This window comes from Hyla sarda, chromosome 6 (genome assembly GCF_029499605.1).
Source record: "Hyla sarda isolate aHylSar1 chromosome 6, aHylSar1.hap1, whole genome shotgun sequence".
Classification (NCBI taxonomy): domain Eukaryota; kingdom Metazoa; phylum Chordata; class Amphibia; order Anura; family Hylidae; genus Hyla; species Hyla sarda.
This window is the reverse complement of record NC_079194.1, coordinates 25,505,016-25,523,988: the sequence shown is the minus strand read 5'-3', so window position 1 is coordinate 25,523,988 and position 18,973 is coordinate 25,505,016. Positions and strand designations below refer to the sequence as shown.

The window sequence follows — 18,973 nt, the reverse complement described above, 5'->3', positions numbered from 1 at the left end:
ATGTCATGGACACACTTCCTTGATTGACAGCTGTGAGCGCAGGGATCACATCTGGAGGAAAAATCCTCCCACTGTCAGCTTGTGTCCCGCTACTGTCAGTGAGGACAAGATGGGAGTTGTAGTTTTGCTAATGCTAGGGGAGATGTGAGCAGACAGTATACTGAGGGAGGGGGCGGAGACCTGCACAGTGAGGCCACGCCCCCTCCATTTGAGAGGAATTCAGACTAGTGAGCTAAATTAAAAATGTAATAAAAAAATAAATAAAGGTGCTAGACACATAAAAATTAGATGTACATGGTCAGTATTAGGTACTAAGTGATATATTAAAAAAAAAAAAAGTTTGTTGGATCTGACAGGTACGCTTTAAGGTATTTTTTTTGGACCACCCTTGGTGGTCTATTAGCTGTACAATATTAAAATTAAGTTCACGCCCATCTGACTCCCTGGCAAACTACAAACCCATATAGCTTGAGAACAGAAGGGCGTATCAATAAACTGTAAAGAGGCGTGTGATCGGGATACCCTAAGCTATTTATTGATAATGAAGTCACATATTTGGGGGGGGGGGCACAGGTCCTTTTTAAACTAATTTGCTTCTCCGAAATTCTGCAGCGTTCACAGTAAAGCTCAGTTGTCAGGATGTGACGCTACTTGTGGTTCGTTGATTCACGTGGTCGTAGACAGAGATGCTCGCAGTCTCCTACGAAGAGCGAAACTGCGTAAAATATCTCATACAGCTTGAGTTCTTCAAATTAAGTGATAACACAACTATTCATTCACTTTCACTTCACCGGAATGTTAACCTGTGCCTGGCATTCATACGATATCTGTGATGAACAAATCATTAAAAAAAACCATAGACATATCTATCAACAGATCACATAATAAATAATAAAGTCAGTTCATTACTATTGGAAAGACTCCAAGACAATACACAGCACAAATGGGTCCGATCTGTGCACTTTAAAATTGTAGGAAATGCTCCTTATATCAATAAAAACGTATAATTTACAGCAGTGTTTTCCAGCCAGGGCGCCTCCAGTTGTTGCAAAACTCCAACTCCCAGCATGCCCGGACAGCCGAAGGCTGTCCGGGCATGCTGGGAGTTGAAGTTTTGCAACAGCGCAAGGCACCCTGGTTGGAAAACGCTGGCTTAGAGTGTCCTTATATGGTCCATCCAGGGGATAATTGATGAACCATAATTGGCAGAAAACGTATCCATCAGCGTAACATTAACAGTGAGTCCTGGCTGCTGGTAGCAGCCATTACTCACCATCTATGCTCCTGTGCTCTCTTACTAGATTCCAAAGAAACCCAAATACCCCTGTAGTGGGTAAAAGGGGTACTCTGGTGGAAAATAAAAAAACTTTTTTAAATCAACTGGTGCCAGAAAGTTAAACAGCGTCCCGGTCTGGAGAAGCGCTTCGGCGCGCAACGGTCCGTCACCGAGAGGACACCCCCGCGTCTCTAAGTCACACTCCCCTGTCTGTACCATCTCCCCCCTGATGTGCCTTTGATCGATCCGGTCAATAAAGTTTACCTGCATTCAAGGTCTGGTGAGTGCTCCGCTTCTTCTTCTTATTGGAATATATACACTGTCTATCAGCGTAGCAGCACCTGTATGTACCTCCAGCAGTTGCAAGGGGAGAAGTCATCAAGGGTCCCAGCCTTTCCCGTCCTTTTATATACAAAGAGTGGTGCCGAGCTCCCTTTGATACAAAAAATAAAAAATAAAAAGCTTTGTAAATTACTTCTATTTAAAAATCTTAATCCTTGCAGTACTTAGCTGCTGTATGCTCCACAGGAAGTTCTTTTCTTTTTGAATTTATTTTCTGTCTGACCACAGTGCTCTCTGCTGACACCTCTGTCCATGTCAGGAACTGTCCAGAACAGGAGAGGTTTGCTATGGGGATTTGCTCCTGCTCTGGACAGTTCCTGATACGGGCATCAGGTGTCAGCAAAAATAAAAGAACTTCCTGTGGAGCATACAGCAGCTGATAAGTACTGGAAGGATTAAGATTTTTTAATAGAAGTAATTTATAAATCTGTTTAACTTTCTGGCACCAGTTGTTTAAAAAAAACTATGTTTTCCAGTGGAGTACCCCTTTGAAAGCTTTTTAAGAAAAAAAAAAACCCTGCTTTATCGGTTTCGATCCATCAACGCTCCTTAAGGTTTCCCCTCAAATGACAGGTTGTGAAAATAGTGATTAACTATATTTACTATCTGTATGCCCATATTCTTTGTGTATACTTCATATACGATAGCACAGAACACCAAAAAATATAAAGAAACATTTTTATAAATAAAATGTATCTTCTTTTTTTTTCTTCCTGCAATTCACATTACAATTAGAGATGAGCGAATAACAGTAAATTTGGTTCGTCACGAACTTCTCGGCTCGGCAGTTGATGACTTATCCTGCATAAATGAGTTCAGCTTTCAGGTGCTCCCGTGGGCTGGAAAAGGTGGATACAGTCCTAGGAGACTCTTTCCTAGGACTGTATCCACCTTTTCCTGCCCACGGGAGCACCTGAAAGCTGAACTCATTTATGCAGGATAAGTAATCAACTGACGAGCCGAGAAGTTCGTGGCAAATCGAATTTACTGTAAGTTCGCTCACCTCTAATTACAATGACTAGGTGACCCCAAATCTTCTGACGAGCTCCTGGGAAAAGGAAAGGTTGGGTGAAGTGAGTAGGTATTGGCTCAGTAGGCAGGTATGTTCCCTAGGAGGTAGCTAATTTCCCCCATTACTAAGGTAGAGGCACCCAGTAGGGAGATAATTCCCCCATTAGCTATTTTTTTTCTCCCTCATTAGGTAGAAACTTCTAGCAGATATTTCCTCTATGAGGTAGATGCCCCCCAGTAGGTGGGTTATCCCCCCCCCCCCACACACCCATTAGATAGAAGCCTCCAGTTAGTAGGTAATCCCCCTCATTAGGTACAGTGGGGATCAAAAGTTTGGGCACCCCAGGTAAAAATTTGTATTAATGTGCATAAAGAAGCCAAGGAAAGATGGAAAAAATCTCCAAAAGGCATCAAATTACAGATTAGATATTCTTATAATATGTCAACAAAAGTTAGATTTTATTTCCATCATTTACACTTTCAAAATAAGAGAAAACAAAAAATGGCGTCTGCAAAAGTTTGGGCACCCTGCAGAATTAATAGCATGCACTGCCCCCTTTGCAAAGCTGAGACCTGCCAGTGTCATGGATTGTTCTCAATCATCATCTGGGAAGACCAGGTGATGTCAATCTCAAAGGTTTTAAATGCCCAGACTCATCTGACCTTGCCCCAACAATCAGCACCATGGGTTCTTCTAAGCAGTTGTCTAGAAATCTGAAACTGAAAATAGTTGACGCTCACAAAGCTGGAGAAGGTTATAAGAAGATAGCAAAACGTTTTCATATGTTAATATCCTCTGTTCGGAATGTAATTAAGAAATGGCAGTCATCAGGAACAGTGGAAGTTAAAGCAAGATCTGGAAGACCAAGAAAAATATCAGACAGAACAGCTCGCTGGATTGTGAGAAAAACTATTCAAAACCCACGTTTGACTGCACAATCCCTCCAGAAAGATCTGGCAGACACTGGAGTTGTGGTACACTATTCCCCTATAAAAAGATACTTGTACAAATATGGTCTTCATGGAAGAGTCATTAGAAGAAAACCTCTTCTACGTCCTCACCACAAAAATCTGCGTTTGAACTTTGCAAATGAACATATAGACAAGCCTGATGTATTTTGGAAACAAGTTCTGTGGACCGATGAGGTTAAAATTGAACTTTTTGGATGCTAACTTGATGCCATTTGTGAAAAAGCTGAAGTTAAAGAGAGGATGGCTTCTACAAATGGATAATGATCCTAAACACACCTCAAAATCCACGGGGGATTACATCAAGAGGCATAAACTGAAGGTTTTGCCATGGCCTTCACAATCTCCTGACCTCAACATAATTGAAAATATATGGATAGACCTTAAAAGAGCAGTGCGTGACAGACAGCCCAGAAATCTCAAAGAACTGGAAGACTTTTGTAATGAAGAATGGGCAAAGATAAATCAAACAAGAATTGAAAGACTCTTAGCTGGCTACAAAAAGCGTTTACAAGCTGTGATACTTGCCAAAGGGGGCAGTACAAGATATTAACTCTGCAGGGTGCCCGAACTTTTGCAGACGCCATTTTTTTTTTCTGTTATTTTGAAAGTGTAAATGATGGAAATAAAATCTAACTTTTGTTGACATATTATAAGAATGTCTAATCTGTAATTTGATGCCTTTTGGAGATTTTTTCCATGTTTCCATGGCTTCTTTATGCATATTAATAAAAAAATTGGCACCCAGCAGGTAGGTAATTCTCCCCCCCCCCCCTCCCATACACACACATTAGGTAGATGCACCCAGTAGGAAGGTTGTTTCTCTCCCATTAGGTAGATGCTTCCATAGGTAGATAATGCCCCCCCCCCCCATTAAGTAGATGCCCCCATTAAGTAGGTAATCTTCCCACCTCCCCATTAGGTAGATGGCCCCAGTAGGTAGGTAATTCCCCCCCCCCCCCCCAATTAGGTAGCTGCCCCTAGTAGGCAGGTAATTTTCCCCCCAATTAGGTGTATACCCCCAGTAAGTAGGTAACTCCCCCCCCCCCACCCAATTAGGTAGCTGCCCCTAGTAGGAAGGTAATTTTACCCCCAATTAGGTAGATGCCCCTAGTAAGTAGGTAATCCCCCCCCCCATTAATTAGGTAGATGGCCCCAGTAGGTAGGTAATTCCCCCCCCCCAATTAGGTAGCTGCCCCTAGTAGGCAGGTAATTTTCCCCCCAGTTAGGTGTATGCCCCCAGTAAGTAGGTAACTCCCCCCCCCACCCAATTAGGTAGCTGCCCCTAGTAGGCAGGCAATTTCCCTCCCAATTAGGTAGATGCCCCCCAGTAAGTAGGCAATTCCCCCCCCCCCATTAGGTAGATGGCCCCAGTAGGTAGGTAAGTCCCCCCCCCCCCAATTAGGTAGCTGCCCCTAGTAGAAAGGTAAATTCCCCCCCTCCCCCCATTAGGTAGATGCCCCCAGTAGGTTAATAATTTCCCCCAATTAGGTAGATGTACCCAGTAGATAAATTGGTACCCTATTAGGGCATGTTCACACTGAGGAATTGGGGCGGAAATCAAGCAGAAATGTTCTGCCTCAAAATATTGTTACTTTTCCACAAGAACTCACAGAAATTCTGCGTGGAAATGCAGGTTTCATGCAGGGGAGGAGTATCAAGTATTTCTATTCATAACATTTTTTTTTTCATGCGGAAATTCTGCGCGAATTCCGCGCCAATTCCGCATGAATTCCGCATGAATTCCGTGCCAATTCCGCGCGGATTCCGCGTGGAAATGCTTCTGACTCAAAAAAATATATATAACATTGATCTCTATGGGAGAACGATGCTGATTCCGCCTGAAAGAAAGAACATGTTCTTTCTTCAAGCGGAAGAGACTTCCTCATCAGAATTCTGCTTGAGGAAATTCCTCAGTGTGAACTGAGGGGCAGAAATACTTTACAGCTCTATGGGGATTTTCACTGCTGAATGAATTGGAGAGGAAAAGCGAACAGAATTACTCGAGGAAATTCCTCTCCAATTCCTCAGTGTGAACATACCCTTAGGTATATGCCCCTGTAGGTAGGTAATTTCCCAGGTTGATGTCCAGTATAAATTTAACCCTATGGTGACATAATACTGATTAATGATTCATAAACTATGAATAAGAAGCCTTGTCAGATAGATAAATAAATTACACATAAAGCTCTATACTGCTTTATAGGGATCATATACTGCACACAGTCACCTATGTCATCTAATGTAAGGCCCCCTGGGCCCCTAAAAGGCCTCTGCAGCCTGGACTCCCCCAAGTTATGGAGGTGCTGACTGTTCTTACTCGCTGATCCTTCTTCATCTGCCATGGTGTAGACCTCGGCTGTACACCACGACTGCACCTCCATGCTTTATACCAGTGTAACTACAACTCCCAGCCTTATACCAGTGTAACTACAACTCCCAGCTTTATACCAGTGTAACTACAACTCCCAGCCTTATACCAGTGTAACTACAACTCCCAGCTTTATACCAGTGTAACTACAACTCCCAGCTTTATACCAGTGTAACTACAACTCCCAGCCTTATACCAGTGTAACTACAACTCCCAGCTTTATACCAGTGTAACTACAACTCCCAGCTTTATACCAGTGTAACTACAACTCCCAGCCTTATACCAGTGTAACTACAACTCCCAGCTTTATACCAGTGTAACTACAACTCCCAGCCTTATACCAGTGTAACTACAACTCCCAGCTTTATACCAGTGTAACTACAACTCCCAGCTTTATACCAGTGTAACTACAACTCCCAGCCTTATACCAGTGTAACTACAACTCCCAGCTTTATACCAGTGTAACTACAACTCCCAGCCTTATACCAGTGTAACTACAACTCCCAGCTTTATACCAGTGTAACTACAACTCCCAGCTTTATACCAGTGTAACTACAACTCCCAGCTTTATACCAGTGTAACTACAACTCCCAGCTTTATACCAGTGTAACTACAACTCCCAGCTAGCTTTACACCAGTGTAACTACAACTCCCAGCTTTATACCAGTGTAACTACAACTCCCAGCTTTATACCAGTGTATAGACTACAACTCCCAGCTTTATACCAGTGTAACTACAACTCCCAGCTTTATACAAGTGTAACTACAACTCCCAGCTTTATACCAGTGTAACTACAACTCCCAGCTTTACACCAGTGTAACTACAACTCCCAGCTTTATACCAGGGTAACTACAACTCCCAGCTTTACACCAGTGTAACTACAACTCCCAGCGTTATACCAGTGTAACTACAACTCCCAGCTTTATACCAGTGTAACTACAACTCCCAACTTTACACCAGTGTAACTACAACTCCCAGCTTTATACCAGTGTATAAACTAAAACTCCCAGCTTTATACCAGTGTATAAACTACAACTCCCAGCATTATACCAGTTTATAAACTACAATTCCCAGCTTTATACCAGTGTAACTACAACTCCCAGCTTTATACCAGTATATAAACTACAACTCCCAGCTTTATACCAGTGTATAAACTACAACTCCCAGCTTTATACCAGTGTAACTACAACTCCCAGCTTTATACCAGTGTATAGACTACAACTCCCAGCTTCATACCAGTGTATAGACTACAACTCCCAGCTTCATACCAGTGTATAGACTACAACTCCCAGCTTTATACCAGTGTAACTACAACTCCCAGTTTTATACCAGTGTATAGACTACAACTCCCAGCTTTATACCAGTGTAACTACAACTCCCAGCTTTATACCAGTGTAACTACAACTCCCAGCTAGCTTTACACCAGTGTAACTACAACTCCCAGCTTTATACCAGTGTAACTACAACTCCCAGCTTTACACCAGTGTAACTACAACTCCCAGCGTTATACCAGTGTAACTACAACTCCCAGCTTTATACCAGTGTAACTACAACTCCCAGCTTTACACCAGTGTAACTACAACTCCCAGCTTTACACCAGTGTAACTACAACTCCCAGTTTTATACCAGTGTATAAACTACAACTCCCAGCTTTATACCAGTGTATAAACTACAACTCCCAGCATTATACCAGTGTATAAACTACAACTCCCAGCATTATACCAGTGTAAAAACTACAACTCCCAGCATTATACCAGTATATAAACTACAACTCCCAGCATTATACCAGTATTTAAACTACAACTCCCAACTTTATACCAGTGTATAAACTACAACTCCCAGCATTATACCAGTGTATTAACTACAACTCCCAGCTTTAAACCAGTGTATAAACTACAACTCCCAGCATTATACCAGTGTATAAACTACAACTCCCAGCTTTATACTAGTGTATAAACTACAACTCCCAGCATTATACCAGTGTATAAACTACAACTCCCAGCTTTATACCAGTGTAACTAGAACTCCCAGCATTATACCAGTGTATAAACTACAACTCCCAGCATTATACCAGTATTTAAACTACAACTCCCAGCTTTATACCAGTGTATAAACTACAACTCCCAGCAGTATACCAGTGTATAAACTACAACTCCCAGCTTTATACCAGTGTATAAACTACAACTCCCAGCATTATACCAGTGTATAAACTACAACTCCCAGCTTTATACCAGTGTATAAACTACAACTCCCAGCATTATACCAGTGTATAAACTACAACTCCCAGCTTTATACCAGTGTATAAACTACAACTCCCAGCTTTATACCAGTGTAACTACAACTCCCAACTTTATACCAGTGTATAAACTACAACTCCCAGCTTTATACCAGTGTATAAACTACAACTCCCAGCTTTATACCAGTGTATAAACTACAACTCCCAGCTTTATACCAGTGTAACTACAACTCCCAGCTTTATACCAGTGTAACTACAACTCCCAACTTTATACCAGTGTATAAACTACAACTCCCAGCTTTATACCAGTGTAACTACAACTCCCAACTTTATACCAGTGTATAAACTACATCTCCCAGCTTTATACCAGTGTATAAACTACAACTCCCAGCTTTACACCAGTGTAACTACAACTCCCAGCTTTATACAAGTATATAAACTACAACTCCCAGCTTTAGACCAGTGTATAAACTACAACTCCCAGCTTTATACCAGTGTATAAACTACAACTCCCAGCATTATACCAGTGTATAAACTACAACTCCCAGCTTTATACCAGTGTATAAACTGCAACTCCCAGCTTTATACCAGTGTATAAACTACAACTCCCAGCATTATACCAGTGTATAAACTACAACTCCCAGCTTTATACCAGTGTATAAACTACAACTCCCAGCTTTATACCAGTGTATAAACTACAACTCCCAGCTTTATACCAGTGTATAAACTGCAACTCCCAGCTTTATACCAGTGTATAAACTACAACTCCCAGCTTTATACCAGTGTATAAACTACAACTCCCAGCTTTATACCAGTGTATAAACTACAACTCCCAGCATGCCCGGACAGCCTTTGGCTGTCCGGCCATGCTGTGAGTTGTAGTTTTGCAACAGCTGGAGGCACCCTGGTTGGAAAATAATGCTTTAAACTATGTTTTATTTTTTCACATCACATTCATCACATAATATGTCAGGCCGAGATGGAAAGTAAGAAAGGACACAACTGTATATGACTCCTGATGAGCACCCAAGATTATGTTCTTACCACAGGGGGCAGAAAACAGACGATAGAAGAAAGACATCAAAGAAAGACATCAAAGAGCTCCAGCTGTCAATCTGGTTAAAAAGAAACTTCCCAAAGAAATGCAATATAAGATTAAATAAACATATAAACAAAATTCATAAATAAATATAATGGACACTAAAACCTGGAATTGATTTCCGTGTGGGAGTCATTGCTTCCAATGTCCCACAACAGGCACTATACATAAAATATACACTATCATACCCGGTCCTCCACTAGGCATTTATCATTACAATCCTTTTGTCGTCATGCCTAAGGCTGGGTTCACTCTTAAAGGGGTACTCCTATGGAAAACTTTTTTCTTTTTTAAATCAACTGGTGCCAGAAAGTTAAACAGATTTGTAAATCCCTTCTATTAAAAAAAAATCTTGATCCTTCCAGTACTTTTTAGGGGCTGTATACTAAAGAGAAATCCAAAAACGAAATGCATTTCCTCTGATGTCCTGACCACAGTGCTCTCTGCTGACCTCTGCTGTCCATTTTAGGAACTGTCCAGAGCAGCATATGTTTGCCATGGGGATTTTCTCCTGCTCTGGACAGTTCCTAAAATGGACAGCAGAGGTCAGCAGAGAGCACTGTGGTCATGACATCAGAGGAAATCAATTTCTTTTTTGGATTTCTCTTTAGGATACAGCCCCTAAAAATTACTGGAAGGATTAAGATTTTTTTTTAATAGAAGGGATTTACAAATCTGTTTAACTTTCTGGCACCCGTTGATTTAAAAAATAAAGTTTTCCGCGGGAGTACCCCTTTAAACTTTTTTGTCAGTATTTGTAGCCAAAACAAGGAGTGGAATCATCACAATCTTTGTTTTGGACCCACTCCTGTTTTCGGCTAAAAATACTGACCAAACTACTATGTGTGAACCCAGCCTAAAGGCTCATTGTCACGTGGAGCTTTCACTGATGGGGATGCCTTACACCTGGTGTCCCCTCCGACGGCTTAAAGGGGTACTCCACTGGGAATTTTTATTTTTTTTTTTTAAATCAACTGGTACCAAAAAAGTTAAACAGATTTGTAAACTACTTCCATTTAAAAATCTCAACCCTTCCAGTACTTATCAGCTGCTGTTATGCTCCACAGGAAGTTATTTTCTTTGTGAATTTCCTTTCTGCCTGACCACAGTGCTCTCTCCTGACACCTCTGTCCATTTTAGGAACTGTCCGGAGCAGGATAGGTTTGCTATGGGGATTTGTTCCTGCTCTGGACAGTTCCTAAAACTCACAGAGGTGTCAGCAGAGAAGAAAATTCAAACAGAAAGGAGATTCAAAAAGAAAAGAACTTCCTGCGGAACATACAACAGCTGATAAGTACTGGAAGGGTTAAGATTTTTAAATAGAAGTAATTTACAAATCTGTTTAGTGTTTCTGGCACCAGTTGATTTAGAAAAATGTTTTCCAGTGGAGTACCCCTTTAACTGGGGCATTACTCCAGATGTATATGCACAATGCTGGACCTGATGACTCGGTGCAACCATTTTCCGAAACTATAGTGTTTTTTGCCATATATATCTATATATAAGTATATGTCCCCTAAGATGGCCAAAGTTCACAAGTAAGCATCTGTTCACATCAGTCTTGAGTGGCGTATCCAGCCTTTCCATACACACCAAATTTTAAGGCAAATTGGGCTGGTATAGAATGGACATCTATTCCAGATATTCCAATATTTACACAGTAATATCTTTAATTTTTACAAGATAATAAAACCAGTCAGAATAAAATGTATCATCCTGCAGACTATTCTCTGATCCTGTCACAAACACATTCTTATTCTCCGTTGTCTTTACTGTTGGCTCTACTAACAGAAAACATTCAGATATTGTGGAACACATTTTTCTTTCTTTTGGCAAAATGTATAAAATCACTGCACAAAGTCTGTTTACTTCACTGCAATGTTCTTTCTTCTCAGAAATTCCTCCCCGGCAACTCCGGCAAATAATACATGTTACATTGTGAGAATTCCAACCTGCGTTGCCCACCGAGGGCTAATTTACACCGGCCCATGAAGCCGAGGGGGGATGAATGCAGTATGTTTCCATAGAAACCATCAATACAAAAGTGAGGAGAACACCGAGGCCATACATAGTCGAGAACCAGCTTCGATTTCTGAGTCAGATGCTCTCCTGAGATTTTATGTTGTATTTGTCCTGAGGGACGATGTGTGCGCTGGTAGAACCGTGAATGAAGCACGCCTTATGACTCGTTTTGGGAAATTGTATGCACTGCTGGATCAGCGCTGTTTGCTGAGCTTTTCCAGAGCTCCCCTCCGACTACAGCTCGAAAGGACCGTCTGAACTCTTCATTCTTCCAGGTGTAGATGAAGGGGTTAAGCACGAAGAGGAGACAAAGCAAGAGCCAGCTGCCCATCTCCACTCCCCGGGGTAATGGTTGGAACAAGCCGTAGAGGACGGACCACGCGAAGGGTTCGGTGGTCACGGTGAAGACGCAACACACAATCAGCACATATAGTCCCAGACGTTTGTCCTTCCGAGGACACGAGCAGGGCAGGTTGTGGACCACCTGGAAGTTGAGGACGCTCACTCTCTTCAGGCTGACTTGCACTTTTCTGAAGATGCGGAAATAGCAGTGAAAAAGTATTATGGTTTGGCTCAAGACTGTGACGGCAGAAAGGATGGCCGTGTAGGAACTGGAGGTTGGGACTTCATGGCCCCAGAAGACATAAAGTCTAAGTTTCGGGCATTGATGGTCCACGTCATAAGGCCGCTGTCCGAAGAGCCAAGGAAGTAAAAATGCAAGAGGCATGACCCATGCCATGGCGATCATCCACTCTGTGTTCCTCTTCTGATACACGGTATGGTAGACCGTCGGCAGCTTGGTGATGAGCACAAACCGGTTCAACGCAATGAGGGAATGGGACAACAAAGAGACGGTCATCCAAAGGAAGAAGACCCCCTCCATGAAGACCCTGTAAGTGGGGTTCTCCAGCCGACCGGTGGAAATGAATATGGCTTCTTGAGGCATCCAGAACGCGCAGACCAGTAGGTCGGAAACGCAGCCGTTCACGATGAACGCGTTACTGGTCGTCTTGAGTTTCTTAAAAGAGCAAACCAGGTAGATGACTAAAACGTTGGCTAAAGTCCCAGACACCGAATACACGGAGTAGGCAGCGGCCACCAGGACACGTGTCCCCAGAAGTCTTTCGCAGTTGTCCGGCGGGGACGTGGTATTGCTCGTCCTGTAGAACAACGAAGAAGCCATTTCCCAAGAGGAGGCAGGAAATAAAAAACGAGAAAGTGCATGTGTGAGAAGGAGCAAGAGAAGTGAAGCCGGCAGCGAGAGAGAGAGGGAATGAGAATATGAGATTGAGGACGGGGGGGGGGGGGGGGTGACACGGCGGTGACAGCTCTCCCTGTTATACTCTCAGCTCACTTTACGTCTTTGTGACATTATACTCCTGGAAAAGAAAAAAAAAAAGCTTTTGTAATGGATTATTCAACAGGTTCAGAGATGGAGAATGGGGAGCTGACTCTGCGGTGAATGTAAAGTGGATGTCTCTCTTTTGTGGAGGATGAAGAGTGGGGGGAAATACATGTAACGGAGAAACATCTCGTCTCCAAAAGGTCCGGCAATACATGTAAAGAGATGCAGGATATAAGAAAGGAAATCGGGTCATAAATACAGATACAAAGATATTATAATACACAAATCATTGAGATATACTGTAGCTTGTACTTGTGTTGTCGTTCTGCTACTATTACAGCAAATGCCAGTGATTCCCCAAACTACAACTACCAGCAGATGTTGAGCCACAGGTTGGGGAATACTGCCCTATAGCAGTGTTTTCCAAACAGTGTGTCTCCAGCTGTTGCAAAACTACAACTCCCAGCATGCCCAGACAGCCTTCGGCTGTCCGGGCATGCTGGGAGTTGTAGTTTTGCAACAGCTGGAGACACACTGTTTGGAAAACACTGCCCTTTAGTATAGTATGTACTATACAGGACTGGAACTATGATGAATACTCGTCAGTGGTCTCCAGCTGTTGCAAAACTACCACTACCAACATGCCAGGAAAGCTGACCAAAGCGAGCAGGTAGGGGAGACTATCAAGAGACGCCCAAGTGTCAGTACAATAGAGGGAGAAGAAGGGAATCTGACAGAGAAGGAGAGGGCATAGTCATGGGAGCCTGCACACTGCCACCATGGTGTCAAGTCTATGAGTGATGGGGAACATGCATAGAAAAGCCAGGCTGGGGACTAGGAATTAGATTGCTGGGGACTAGGTATGATAGGAGAGCCATATTGTGGACTAGGAATTAGATTGCTGGGCACTAGGTTGGAGAGGAGAGCCATATTGTGGATTAGGTATGAGAGGAGAGCCATATTGTGGACTAGGTATGAGAGGAGAGCCATATTGTGGACTAGGTATGAGAGGAGAGCCATATTGTGGACTAGGTATGAGAGGAGAGCCATATTGTGGACTAGGTATGAGAGGAGAGCCATATTGTGGACTAGGAATGAGAGGAGAGCCATATTGTGGACTAGAAATGAGAAGAGAGCCATATTATGGACTAGGTATGAGAGGAGAGCCATATTGTGGACTAGGAATGGGAGAAGAGCCATATTGTGGACTAGAAATGAGAGGAGAGACATATTGTGGACTAGAAATGAGAGGAGAGACATATTGTGGACTAGGAATGAGAAGAGAGCCATATTGTGGACTAGGAATGAGAGCAGATCCATATTGTGGACTAGGAATGAGAAGAGAGCCATATTGTGGACTTGGAATGAGAGGAGAGCCCTGTTGGAGACTAGGAAAGATAAGAGAGTCATATTGGAGATTAGGAATGAGAGGGGAGCCATGTTGGAGACTAGGAAAGATAAGGGAGGCATATTGGAGATTAGGAATGAGAGGGGAGCCATGTTGGAGACTAGGAAAGAGAGAAGAGAAATGTTGGAAACTAGGAAAGAGAGGGGAGTCATATTGGAAATTAGGAATGTGAGGGGAGCCATGGTTATCTTGGGCCATCTTGGGGGCTAGAAAAAAAGAGGGGGGCCATGTTGGCAATTAGAAAAAGAGGGAGCCATTCCAGGGACTCATAATAAGAGGGGAGACATGCTGGAGTCTTGGAAAGAGAGGGGAGTCATGTTGGGAACTAGGTAGGAAGGGAGCCATTCTGGGGACTAAGAATAAGAGTGGAGACCTGCTGCAGACTAGGTGTCAAGTCTATCAGTGATGGGGAACATGCATAGAAAAGCCAGGCTGGGGACTAGGAATTAGATTGCTGGGGACTAGGTATCAGAGGAGAGCCATATTGTGGACTAGGAATAAGAGGGGAGCCATGTTGGAGACTAGGAAAGAGAGAAGAGAAATGTTGGGAACTAGGAAAGAGAAGGGAGTCATATTTCGAGACTAGGAAAGAGAGGGGAGCCATGGTTAGAACTAGAAAAGAGAGGGGAGCCATTTTAGAGACTAGGAAGAAAAGAGGAGCCATGTTGGAGACTAGGAATAGGAGGAGAGCCATGGTAAGGACTAGGAAAGAGAGAGAAGCCATGTTGGAGACTAGGAAAGAGAAGAGAGTCATATTAGAGACTAGGAAGGAAAGAGGAGCCATGTTGGAGACTAGGAAAGAGAGGAATGGCATGCTGGTGAGTTGGAATGAGAGAAGAGCCTTGTTGAAGACTAGGAAAGAGAGAGGAGCCATTTAGTGAACTAGGAAAGAGAAGGGAGTCATATTGGACACTGGAAAAGATAGAGGAGCCATGTTGTAGGCCAGAAAAGAGAGAAAAGGTATGTTGGTGAGTAGAAATTTGAGAAGAGCCATCTTGGGGTCTAGAAAAAAAAGAGGGGGGCCATGTTGGCAATTAGAAAAAAAAGGGAGCCATTCCAGGTACTCATAATAACAGGGGAGACATGCTGGAGACTTGGAAAGAGAGGGGAGTCATGTTGGCAACTAGGTAGGAAGGGAGACATTCTGGGGACTCAGAATAAAAGTGGAGACATGCAGCAGACTAGGTGTCAAGACTAGCAGTAATGGGGAACATGCATAGAAAAGCCAGGCTGGGGACTAGGAATTAGATTGCTGGGGACTAGGTAGAGAGGAGAGCCATATTGTGGACTAGGAATGAGAGGGGAGCCATGTTGGAGACTAGGAAAGATAAGGGATGCATATTGGAGATTAGGAATGAGAGGGGAGCCGTGTTGGAGACTAGGAAAGATAAGGGAGTCATATTGGAGATTAGGAATGAGAGGGGAGCCATGTTGGAGACTAGGAAAGAGAGGGGAGTCATATTGGAAATTAGGAATGTGAGGGGAGCCATGGTTATCTTGGGCCATCTTGGGGGCTATTAAAAAAGAGGGGGGCCATGTTGGCAATTAGAAAAAGAGGGAGCCATTCCAGGGACTCATAAAAAGAGGGGAGACATGCTGGAGTCTTGGAAAGAGAGGGGAGCCATGTTGGGAACTAGGTAGGAAGGGAGCCATTCTGGGGACTAAGAATAAGAGAGGAGACCTGCTGCAGACTAGGTGTCAAGTCTATCAGTGATGGGGAACATGCATAGAAAAGCCAGGCTGGGGACTAGGAATTAGATTGCTGGGGACTAGGTATCAGAGGAGAGCCATATTGTGGACTAGGAATAAGAGGGGAGCCATGTTGGAGACTAGGAAAGAGAGAAGAGAAATGTTGGGAACTAGGAAAGAGAAGGGAGTCATATTGGAGACTAGGAAAGAGAGGGGAGCCATGGTTAGAACTAGAAAAGAGAGGGGAGCCATTTTAGAGACTAGGAAGAAAAGAGGAGCCATGTTGGAGACTAGGAATAGGAGGAGAGCCATGGTAAGGACTAGGAAAGAGAGAGAAGCCATGTTGGAGACTAGGAAAGAGAAGAGAGTCATATTAGAGACTAGGAAGGAAAGAGGAGCCATGTTGGAGACTAGGAAAGAGAGGAATGGCATGCTGGTGAGTTGGAATGAGAGAAGAGCCTTGTTGAAGACTAGGAAAGAGAGAGGAGCCATTTAGTGAACTAGGAAAGAGAAGGGAGTCATATTGGACACTGGAAAAGATAGAGGAGCCATGTTGTAGGCCAGAAAAGAGAGAAAAGAGAGAAAAGGTATGTTGGTGGGTAAAAATTTGAGAAGAGCCATCTTGGGGGCTAGAAAAAAAGAGGGGGGCCATGTTGGCAATTAGAAAAAAGGGAGCCATTCCAGGTACTCATAATAACAGGGGAGACATGCTGGAGACTTGGAAAGAGAGGGGAGTCATGTTGGGAACTAGGTAGGAAGGGAGCCATTCTGGGGACTAAGAATAAGAGAGGAGACCTGCTGCAGACTAGGTGTCAAGTCTATCAGTGATGGGGAACATGCATAGAAAAGCCAGGCTGGGGACTAGGAATTAGATTGCTGGGGACTAGGTATCAGAGGAGAGCCATATTGTGGACTAGCAATAAGAGGGGAGCCATGTTGGAGACTAGGAAAGAGAGAAGAGAAATGTTGGGAACTAGGAAAGAGAAGGGAGTCATATTGGAGACTAGGAAAGAGAGAGGAGCCATGGTTAGAACTAGAAAAGAGAGGGGAGCCATGGTTAGAACTAGAAAAGAGAGGGGAGCCATTTTAGAGACTAGGAAGAAAAGAGGAGCCATGTTGGAGACTAGGAATAGGAGGAGAGCCATGGTAAGGACTAGGAAAGAGAGAGAAGCCATGTTGGAGACTAGGAAAGAGAAGAGAGTCATATTAGAGACTAGGAAGGAAAGAGGAGCCATGTTGGAGACTAGGAAAGAGAGGAATGGCATGCTGGTGAGTTGGAATGAGAGAAGAGCCTTGTTGAAGACTAGGAAAGAGAGAGGAGCCATTTAGTGAACTAGGAAAGAGAAGGGAGTCATATTGGACACTGGAAAAGATAGAGGAGCCATGTTGTAGGCCAGAAAAGAGAGAAAAGAGAGAAAAGGTATGTTGGTGGGTAAAAATTTGAGAAGAGCCATCTTGGGGGCTAGAAAAAAAGAGGGGGGCCATGTTGGCAATTAGAAAAAAGGGAGCCATTCCAGGTACTCATAATAACAGGGGAGACATGCTGGAAACTTGGAAAGAGAGGGGAGTCATGTTGGCAACTAGGTAGGAAGGGAGCCATTCTGGGGACTCAGAATAAAAGTGGAGACATGCAGCAGACTAGGTGTCAAGACTAGCAGTGATGGGGAACATGCATAGAAAAGCCAGGCTGGGGACTAGGAATTAGATTGCTGGGGACTAGGTAGAGAGGAGAGACATATTGTGGACTAGGAATGAGAGGGGAGCCATGTTGGAGACTAGGAAAGAGAAGGGAGTCATATTGGAGATTGGGAAAGAGAGGAGAGACATGTTGGAGACTAGGAAAGAGAGAGGAGCCATGTTGGCAACTAGGAAATTGAGGAATGGCATGCTGGTGAGTAGGAATGAGAGAAGAGCCTTGTTGAAGATTAGGAAAGAGAGAGGAGCCATGTTAGAAACTAAGAGAGAGAAGGGAGTCATATTGGAGACAAGAAATGCAAGGAGAGACATGTTGGAGACTAGGAAAGAGAGGGGAGCCATGGTTAGGACTAGGAATGAGAGGAGCCATGTTGGTAACTAGGAAAGAGAGGAATGGCATGCTGGTGAGTAGGAATGAGAGAAGAGCCTTGTTGAAGACTAGGAAAGAGAGAGAGTCATATTGGAGACAGGAGACTGGGATAGAGGAACCATGTTGGAGACCAGAAAAGAGAGAAATGGTATGTTGGTGAGTAAAAACAAGAGAAGAGTCATCTTGGGGACTAGGAAAAAGAGGGGAGCCATGTTGGTAATTAGGAAAAAGAGGGAGCCATTCCGGGGACTCAGAATAAGAGAGGAGACATGCTGCAGACTAGGTGTCAAGTCTAGCAGTGATGGGGAACATGCATAGAAGAGCTATGCTGGGAACTAGGGATTAGATTGGGAGCCATGCTGGGAACTAGGGATTAGATTGGGAGCCATGCTGGGAACTAGGGATTAGTTTGGGAGCCATGCTGGGAACTAGGGATTAGATTGGGAGCCATGCTGGGAACTAAGGATTAGATTGGGAGCCATGCTGGGAATTAGGGATTAGATTGGGAGCCATGCTGGGAACTAGGGATTAGATTGGGAGCCATGCTGGGGACTAGAAAAGAGAGATGGTTCATGTTGGAGAATAGGACAAGGAGGGAAGCCATGTTGAAGACTAGGAAAGAGAGGGAAGGCATGGTCACATACAGTAAAGCTCATGTTCAGGTTGGTGCTCACTGATGCTCTGGAGCAGTGAAAAGCCTTTAGGAGTGTTTACAGAAGTTTACAGCTAAAATCTACAACAGTATTAAATGTGACCATATACCATCAATGCTCATTCAGCCAACAGTTGTTCCTTTGGGTTTCCCTATACTCGCGCACGCTCAGCTCTGCTGAGTATACATGAGCTTTCAATAGGGAGAGATGAGTAAACTGCGGCCGTTACTGCTGGATAACTCTTCATATTAGTACAGTACAAACATCACAGTGTATACAGGAATCATCAACTACTTGTCTGTGGCCAAACAATTCCTCACAGTCACAGTATGGTGGTAATATTCAGTCACTGTAAGGTGATGTTATTCAGTGACTGGTGGTCATTTTTAATCACAGTATAGTGGTATTGTTCAATCACAGTATGGTGGTATTATTAAATCACAGTATGGTGGTATTATTAAATCACAGTATGGTGGTATTATTCAAT

The 18,973-nt window shown here is 43.5% G+C and overlaps 1 protein-coding gene across 1 annotated transcript; it reads right to left on the bottom strand.

Annotated features, from left to right (window-relative positions):
* Positions 1-10,627: 10,627 nt before the first annotated feature.
* GPR88 (G protein-coupled receptor 88) lies at positions 10,628-12,948 on the bottom strand. Its single transcript, XM_056523373.1, has one exon. The coding sequence runs from the start codon at positions 12,507-12,509 to the stop codon at positions 11,484-11,486; it is 1,026 nt and encodes a 341-aa protein (XP_056379348.1). The 5' UTR covers positions 12,510-12,948; the 3' UTR covers positions 10,628-11,483.
* Between the last annotated feature and the right edge of the window lie 6,025 nt (positions 12,949-18,973).